This window comes from Vipera ursinii, assembly GCF_947247035.1.
Source record: "Vipera ursinii genome assembly, chromosome: 9".
Lineage (NCBI taxonomy): Eukaryota > Metazoa > Chordata > Lepidosauria > Squamata > Viperidae > Vipera > Vipera ursinii.
The window spans coordinates 6,480,882-6,489,107 of NC_139523.1; the positions used below are offsets into that span (position 1 = coordinate 6,480,882).

The window sequence follows — 8,226 nt, forward strand, 5'->3', positions numbered from 1 at the left end:
ACACTGTCTGTGCATGCTAACTGTAAAACAGACACAACTGCCCTGTTCAGATTCAATCTCTGATTTCCAAAGAGAGAAGAAGGGGGTGGGGGGAGAGGGGGAGAGAGAGAGCCAAATCACTCAAAAGGGCTTACTTTCACTTGAGAACGCAGGAAACTGGGACCTTTTGCGTTCCATCCAAAAGCTACAGTTAGGCAGGAAAGAAACTAACCAGAATCAGCTTAGCTCTCACTGAATGTATTGTAGGACAAGTCCCATCCTTTCCTGGCAGTGAGATGATGCCCCTGGACTGCCTAACCCTCTATTCGTGTGGTTTCCCCCCCCCCGCCCCCTCCAGATGGTGGCTTAAAGAAACTTCGAAGTAACATCCGTCGCAGCACTGAGACTGGGATTGCTGTGGAGATGAGAAACAGGGTCACCCGTCAAGGGAGTCGGGAGTCAACGGATGGAAGTACTAACAGCAACAGCTCCGATGGCACGTAAGTCCTGCTGTTGGTTAACATAGTCACTGAATAAAGAGTAGACATTGCACAGAGAATATAAAAACAAGTGCTACATTTTTTTAAGGAAAATGTCCTGATAATATTAACTCATAGATAGGAAACCCCCCCAAAAACCAAGATGCATGAAAATGTCTGATTCAGTTGGTTTATTGACTCAAGTCTCATGTAAAGGCAAAAAAGAAAATGTAGGAGAAGGATGAATCTCTTTTCTGCATGTTCTTTCATGCTATGTCTTCTTTTTCTCTCACACTTGTCTTTCTCACCCTTTCCTTCAGATTTATTTTCCCCACAACCAAGCTGGGAGTTGAAAGCCAGTTCAGTGACTTCCTAGATGGTCTTGGACCAGCACAAATTGTAGGGCGACAAACACTCGCTACTCCACCAATGGGTGAGTGAACCTTTGGTGACCATCTCAGCCCTTTAGGTTCAGGGTCACTTGATGGAGGAGGATCTCATTTGGATCTTTCTTAATTAACAGTCTCCCTGGATTCATATTTTGTGAGGGACTGTCTAGTGTTTATATATTGAGCCATAATTCCTGTAATTTAGAAATCATGGTTTATGGCTGAGTGTTTTTTGAACCTATCTAATTGTGATTTACTCAATAAAATCTTCTTCAGTGTAAGCATGATTCCTGATGTCAGCTGGCTGGGGAATTCTGGAAGTTGAAGTCCATACATCTTCAGCTGTCAAAGTTGAGAAACACTGGTTCATACTATACATTTTTGTAGCAAATCCCCACGTATTGCATGAAATTCGTGACCACAAAGGCTATTATAAGTCCTAATAGAATCTGTCTAACAATAAGTCCTTGAAAATCTTCCTACCTAATTAAATAAATTTGACATGAGTCAGGTTTGGCCATCTGCAAATTTCGGAAGGTGAGTGGGACTCAGGTTGTTAAAGTTGCTTCAGGATATACCCAATATTCTACCAGTAGGACTATTTTTGATTCGTCTTTCTTTTATCCTTAAGATGTGAACAGATCAAGGTCAATTGTAATTAATTTTTTCATGTTGATTTAAGGAGAGTAATTCATTTTGGCTAGAACTCATGGGTGAAGAATATGTGATTCCCCAGGTGCTACTGAATTTATTTATTTATTTATTTCTATTTATGTGTTAAATTTATAGGCTTTCTATATTTCTTACCATTGGCCAAGTTCCTTAGATTTCTTGGAAAGTCTGATTCAGCAATATTTGGAGAACCATAACATCTCCATCACAATTCCATGGGTTCCATTACTTTGAAAAAGTCTCCTAAATATAGATCTACCACAAAACATTAAGATGAGCTGAGACACCACAATCACACATGGAAATGGGGGAAGACGTTGGTGTGAAGGGCAAAAAGCTATTCTTTACTATATAAAAAAAAATCCAATTGAACTTTGAAAGACCTTTTTCTCAGGAATGCTAGTAATCAAACAGCTTGTTAAAGATGGATGCACACAAACTGTTTCTAAAAAAACAAAGGATACTTCCCCCCCCACACACAGTTTCCTTCTTTATTTTGCATAATCACATGTGGACAGCACAAAACTCTGGAGTTGTGTCCATGCTGACTTTACTGCCGTTTTCCTAGGTGATATCCATGTTGGGATGATTGACCGGAATGGCCAGCTAGAGGTAGAAGTGATAGAAGTCCGAGGCCTCATTCCCAAACTAGGATCCAAGTCTTTCCCTGGTAAGTAATTCCTTCAGAATAGGACTGAATAGAGATAAAGTGAAAAGCTGCCTGGGACAATTCTTGATACATACAGAAAGTTGTTTGTATACTTTATGTCTGTTCTTTAAATTACGACCGATGTAAATTCAGCCAACTGACCTAGAAGAATTCTAAGCAAATTAACATATTTTCAAGTCAGTTCAAACTTTTCAAAAACTTGGAAGCTAAAGATTTTTTTTACTGTGACAGCGAGTCCTCACCTAGTCAAAAACAGGCAGCCTGACTGCTTCTGATTGGGTGTGACCCAGACTGGATCTGGCTGTTACCCAAACAAGGAGTAGACTGACTCATTTCTAGCCCTCTACACAGAGCAGGCAGGAGAAAGTGGCAAAGTAATTTGAAGATTGATCGCAATATAAATGCAGTTCCCACTTTAACACACAGAAGTAACTGAAATTCTTTCCTAACGGTTTGCAGGCTTTTCTATAATAAATCAGAAATGTTTGCATTTTTGTGGGCCCTTTTAAATGTTCTATTCCAGTTTATTAGGTTGAAGCCTGATGCACACCTGTTAGTATATCCATACTGTCTTGAATCTGGGTTACTAGGTTACCTTAGCATTTAATGCAAGAGGTAATTGCATTAAAGTGTACTTAATCAGATACTTTATTAATAAAATAGCTGTGGACTAGGACTGACGGGTTCCTCTTTAATCCAATAAATTTGATTTGACACATGCAGTTAGTCCTTGAGTTTAACAATTACAATTGTAGATCAAAACAGTCGTAAAGCAGGCCACCATGTTATGAAACCCAGTTTTATGATCTTTTTTACAGTGGTCATTAAGTAACATCATGGTCAGTAAGCAAGCCCATTGTTTATTATGGGGTGGTTTTTGCCAGAGACCAGAAATAAACACCAGTTTCCGGTGAAATCATTGTAAATCACAGTCATGTAACCGCGGGGTGCTGCAAATGGCCAAGCACCTCGAATGAGGTCCCACGACTTGCAAGGGAAGACCAACATCAGGATTTTGAAACTGGGTCTCTGGTAACTTAGAATGATTGCTAAGCAACCAGTTATAAGTTGAGGACTACTTGTAGATGTTTTGCCGGCCAAAAATCTTATTGCAAGAATTAAAGCATCCTTGAGGGGGCTTTCTGAGCTTGGCTGTTTTCCTGCAAACATTTCATTACCCAAACTAGACAACACCCTAAGTGCTAGATACTGATGATATTATCTAGTCAAATAATGAAACATCTGCAAGAAAACAACCAAGCTCAGAGAGCACCAAACCCTCATTTCAACCCTGAGCTACAAATATTCTCCACTGCATGCATGAATGCACATATACACTTCTACAGATGCAGCTGGTAGAACGTTCAAAACATCCCAGCCTGGGGCAGAATAGCCATTATTAAGCTCCCTGTTTCTATTCCCTTCTCTCTGCCAATATAGCCACCTACGTTAAAGTATATTTGCTGGAAAATGGGGCTTGCTTGGCCAAGAAGAAAACAAAGACTGTCAAGAAGAACTATGACCCGTGCTACCAGCAGGCCCTTCTGTTTGACGAGGGCCCTCAGGGTAAAATGCTACAGGTGAATGCTTTCCTCCTCTTTGAAGGGTAAGAGGATCCTCCTTCAGCCCATATGCATTTTAGAGCCACAATTCAGCCACAGGCCTACTGAGATGCCCTCACAGCAGTCCCCTGGTGTCCCCATGGGAGATAACTTCCTACTAGGTTTTAGACAAGCAACCTATGTAGGTCCAGTAGACATTCTAGTCAGTTTCCCTGTGGCCTTTATGGGAAGGTGGTTCTGGTAGCTATTAAGGTAGACAATCGGTATGGTTGCCGTAGAGATTCCTGTTGGGTTGTCCTCTGAAAAGGTCTCTGGTGTCCTCATCAGAAATAAGATGTTTCAGCTGGGGAACGTGTGTAGTTTCCCCCAAAAGATTCTGAAAGCCCCAGAAGGGAAGTTGGATGCTATGAAGATACTTGAAGAAGAGGGTTATCATGAATTGCCTCAACTATTGAGTTTAAGATCTAGTTTCCTGTAAAGTCCCAATTTAGATAAAAATGGAGATGTTTGGTTTCAGGAATATGCTGAATTCAAAGTTCAATTCAGGAACAAATGGCCTTTCAGATATTGCTAAGGAAATCTTCCAGAAATCAAGAGAGGCAGAAACACAGATTTCACATTCCTGAAGGAGGAAATAGGAATTTGATAGAGAATCAGGAAAATATTTTCCTGAAATCTTAATTAAGATCTTGGTGTAAGCAAGATTTTTATTTTGAGCAGTGGGATTTCAGAGGGTTGGCTGTATGGCACCCAGAGTCACTTTATGTGAGATGAATGACCATGCAAATTTGATTATTAAATAAAGTCAATAAATAAAAGGTAACTGTCCATAAATGATGAGCTAAAAATTATTGACTCATTTTTAGTTGAAAGAGCAATTTATGATATACTTACTTTCCATCTCCTCCTTTTTAGAATCTTTATCGCCCAGTTAGGGAAAGCCAAGAATTAAAAATCTGATTCTAGATTGCAAAGGAGAGCAAAGGGCAGAATCCTGACACCTCCCACTATTGGATGGTTGTAAGATATTAAAAGGGTACCAGGACCAGGGTGCTTCTCAATTTACTGATTGAAATGATCCTTCTTCTAGTTTTGCACACTGACTAAAAACTGATACGGGGGGGGGGGATGTTATAACTAATTGAACCTTGTGATGTTATGTGGATGCATTCACTAAATCTTTAAATGAATGGAAGAAGCATTTTAGGGTATTTTCAAACCATTGGGTACTTTTAAATAGCCCCTAGCACTACCAGTCAAAAGACATTTTAATATCACCTAATCATGTATAAACTGGGATCCACATCAGTTAAGCAAGAGCATATATTTTCCCCCATTTCCAGGATAGTAAATGATTGACAGAATGCAAAACTCGTTTTTTTAAAGGCTGCAAGGTTTATGCCAATGAGTTTAAAGGGATATCTTTGAGAGGCAAAACAGACCCGCTCCTACCTTACCTAAGAATAAGTTCTGGAACCCCTGGAAAGGTTAGTTTAGAGTCAACATAGGTAGGACTATGCTGTTAATGATTTATGATAATAGTATGAAGAACCAGGGTGTTAGCCAAAAAATAGAAACACCCCCAAGGCTGAGTTTTTTTTTTTAAATCCCATTTATATCCCGCCCTTCTCTGAAGACTCAGGGCGGCTTACAATCTAAGAAGCACAAATCAATGTGCTTAGCAATTAGTTAGTTATGGCAGCGTTTCCCAACCTTAGGAACTTGAAGATGCGTGGACTTCAACTCCCAGAATTCCCCAGCCAGCTATGCTGGCTGGGGAATTCTGGGAGTTGAAGTCCACGCATCTTCAAGTTCCTAAGGTTGGGAAACGCTGAGTTATGGCATGTTGGTAAAGGCCTTCTGCTTTCCACCTGACTCTGTAGGTCTTCTAGTCTTCTAATTCTCCTGCCTTGGATTCTCGTGGCAATCCAGCTCTTCCTCCTGTTCCCCTTTAGGTGATTGTCTGGGGAGATTATGGCCGCATGGACCACAAGTGCTTCATGGGGATGGCTCAGATTGTCCTAGATGAGCTGGACCTGTCCAGTGTAGTGACAGGTTGGTATAAGCTCTTTCCCACTTCCTCACTGGCAGACTCCACCATTGGACCCCTTACTCGTCGCCTTTCTCAGTCTTCGCTAGAGAGTTCCATAAGCCCTTCTTGTCCTTAAAGAAGACAACACAACAACAGAGAATGCCTTGTTCTACCACGGCTCCCGGAAGTATGGTTTGTAAATATTCCATGTCTTTTCCTCCCATCACCCTTTCTCCAACCTCCTCTTCCTCCTCCTCCAAGAAAACTGCTCCAGTGACTTTAGACATGTCTGATCCTCCCGCTCTGGGGTGGACAACTTAGGAGAAGTCCAAAAGGGTGATGGAGGAGGAATTGAAAGGGAAAGAAAAGAAACACGTATTTGAGGGGGGCGAAAACCCCTGATAAAAAATGGCCAGTTTCAAGACTGTTACATCACCCCAAAGAAAATGGCCTGTGGAAAGGAGTAAACCGTTTCTCACGTTTGAAACATCTTAGGCAGGATCTCAACCGTTAAACCCACTTCAAAATAGCACATTAGGTTTTCTTTCTCTCTCAGTCCTGTATTCTTTTGGCATCTCTGGAGGATAAGCTTTGTTCTCCTAGTGTTTCTTTAAAAAAAGAAGGAAAAAAATGGAATGCGGCACTAACGTCTTTTTTTTTAAAGGAATGTAGCATTTTCAGACATTATGTAGCTTGCCACGTGCTTACGGATTCCTCTGCAATAGTTGTACAGTACGGTCATCTTCCCACCTGGCAGGAGCTGTCAGCATTTCACTTCCTGCTTAAATCCTGGGTTTGGAATCCTGGAGAAAGCAATTTTGTTTGCATTGCATATCTGGAGAAGGATAGGAGGATCTGCCAAAGGTGCGGAAGAAGAGAGATCTCCAAAGGGTGCATCTGACTGTTAAGTTCAAAGAATATTAAGACTCATGTTTTGCTTTGTCATGCTTAGAGAAATTTAATTGTGTCTCCTCCTTTAGACACTCCTGTTTTGGATATTGGATCTTTGATGCTACTTTAGCAAGGCATATGCAAAGAACACTCTTATTGAAATGGGCCCTTTGTTCAGTTTGTCCTCATTGTGTCTGGACCAATTTGCAGCCTGAAAGGCAAGATACCAAATCAATCAATTTTCAAACAGAAGATAAAATATAATGAGAAGAAATGTACTGGGCAAACATAGAAGCTCTTCAAAATTTCGTAGGAGAGCCCCTGGATTTCTCAAAAGGATGAGTATGGAGTCTCTCCATTTATTAACTGTTTCAGTTTAATCCAATCTGGCTGCTATCCAAAACCAATTAATTTGTTTAAAAAAAATGAACATTTGATGGAATTTGCTTCTGTGTAAACCTGCATAGGCTGGATTGTTAGTTGTACGAATATGTGTTTTATGTAGCAATCTGGTCTCTCAGTGATGGCCAGTTCCCGTAGCAAAATTGAGAATTACAGAAGCTTTTCATGAAGGTGCCTACTAAAATTTGTTGCAAATACTCAGGGGAGATACTACTGAAAATCACAATTTCTTTATTGTTCCTGTTGTTTATTTATTTTTAAAATTTCCCATAGACTATAGCAGCAGTAAAAGCTGGCAGATTGAGTGTTGACCTGACAGCAGCCTGAAAGCTACTGGTTAGTTTCTGGATACTAGACAGCCTTGGAAGTGGCTCTTAAATTGGAATGCTCATTTTAGCTATCTACACTTGATTTTAACTGGAGGCCAAGAAACAGTTTTACTTCTTAGGTGTTTTATATAAGTAAAGTAAACATGGGTTCTTCTGTAACTTCAGTTAGGATAAAGCGCAAGGGAAGTTCTCAAGAAGAAAATTAAGGGGAAACAAGACCGATAGCATTTAATTTCCCCCTTACAAGGATGACAAGTTTCCAGAGGATATTTTGATGAGATCCCATCACACCCTTCAAAAAAAGGACATGTAAATATATTAGTAACTTCTTTCAGTAACATTAACCGGCACCGATTTTTGGATATGGAATTTCTGTAGCCACCAATTTGGCCCTACAATTTCACCAGACCAAACCATCTACAGCACAGGTGTCAAACTCGATTGTGTCACATGATGTATTGTGACGTTTTTGCCTTTGTGGAGCTGGGGTAGGCGTAGCCTGCGCACGACGCATCTGGCCCGCAGGCTGCCAGTTTGACACTGACCTGATCTACAAGTTTCAAAGCAGGGAGTTGATAAAATTATCTTGGCCTTGTTCTCCTTGAACGCCCTGTCGTTCTGTTACTCTCCACATGTATGGACTGTTGTGACATTTTCCAGAATAAGCAATATATTGGTTTTGAGTCTACACCTGAGACACTCTGTCTTGTTCATTTTAGAAAGTCTTTTCTGACAAAAAGACAAAAATATGTCATCTGGCATTCGCCTCTCAATCAACAAATGTTGCCTGGTTTCACTGCATCCTGAATCTAAGTTTGAAT

General features: G+C 40.5%; 1 protein-coding gene across 1 annotated transcript in view; it reads left to right on the forward strand.

Moving 5' to 3' along the window:
* RIMS3 (regulating synaptic membrane exocytosis 3) overlaps positions 1 to 6,026 on the forward strand; it is a gene marked incomplete at its 5' end in the record, with an annotated part of 29,187 nt that extends 23,161 nt beyond the window's left edge. Inside the window, 5 exons of the mRNA XM_083369844.1 lie at positions 338 to 479; positions 779 to 891; positions 2,088 to 2,189; positions 3,630 to 3,769; positions 5,707 to 6,026. Coding sequence (XP_083225970.1) covers positions 338 to 479; positions 779 to 891; positions 2,088 to 2,189; positions 3,630 to 3,769; positions 5,707 to 5,919 — 710 coding nt within the window. The 3' untranslated portion in view covers positions 5,920 to 6,026. The remainder of the gene's footprint in view (positions 1 to 337; positions 480 to 778; positions 892 to 2,087; positions 2,190 to 3,629; positions 3,770 to 5,706) is intronic.
* Between the last annotated feature and the right edge of the window lie 2,200 nt (positions 6,027 to 8,226).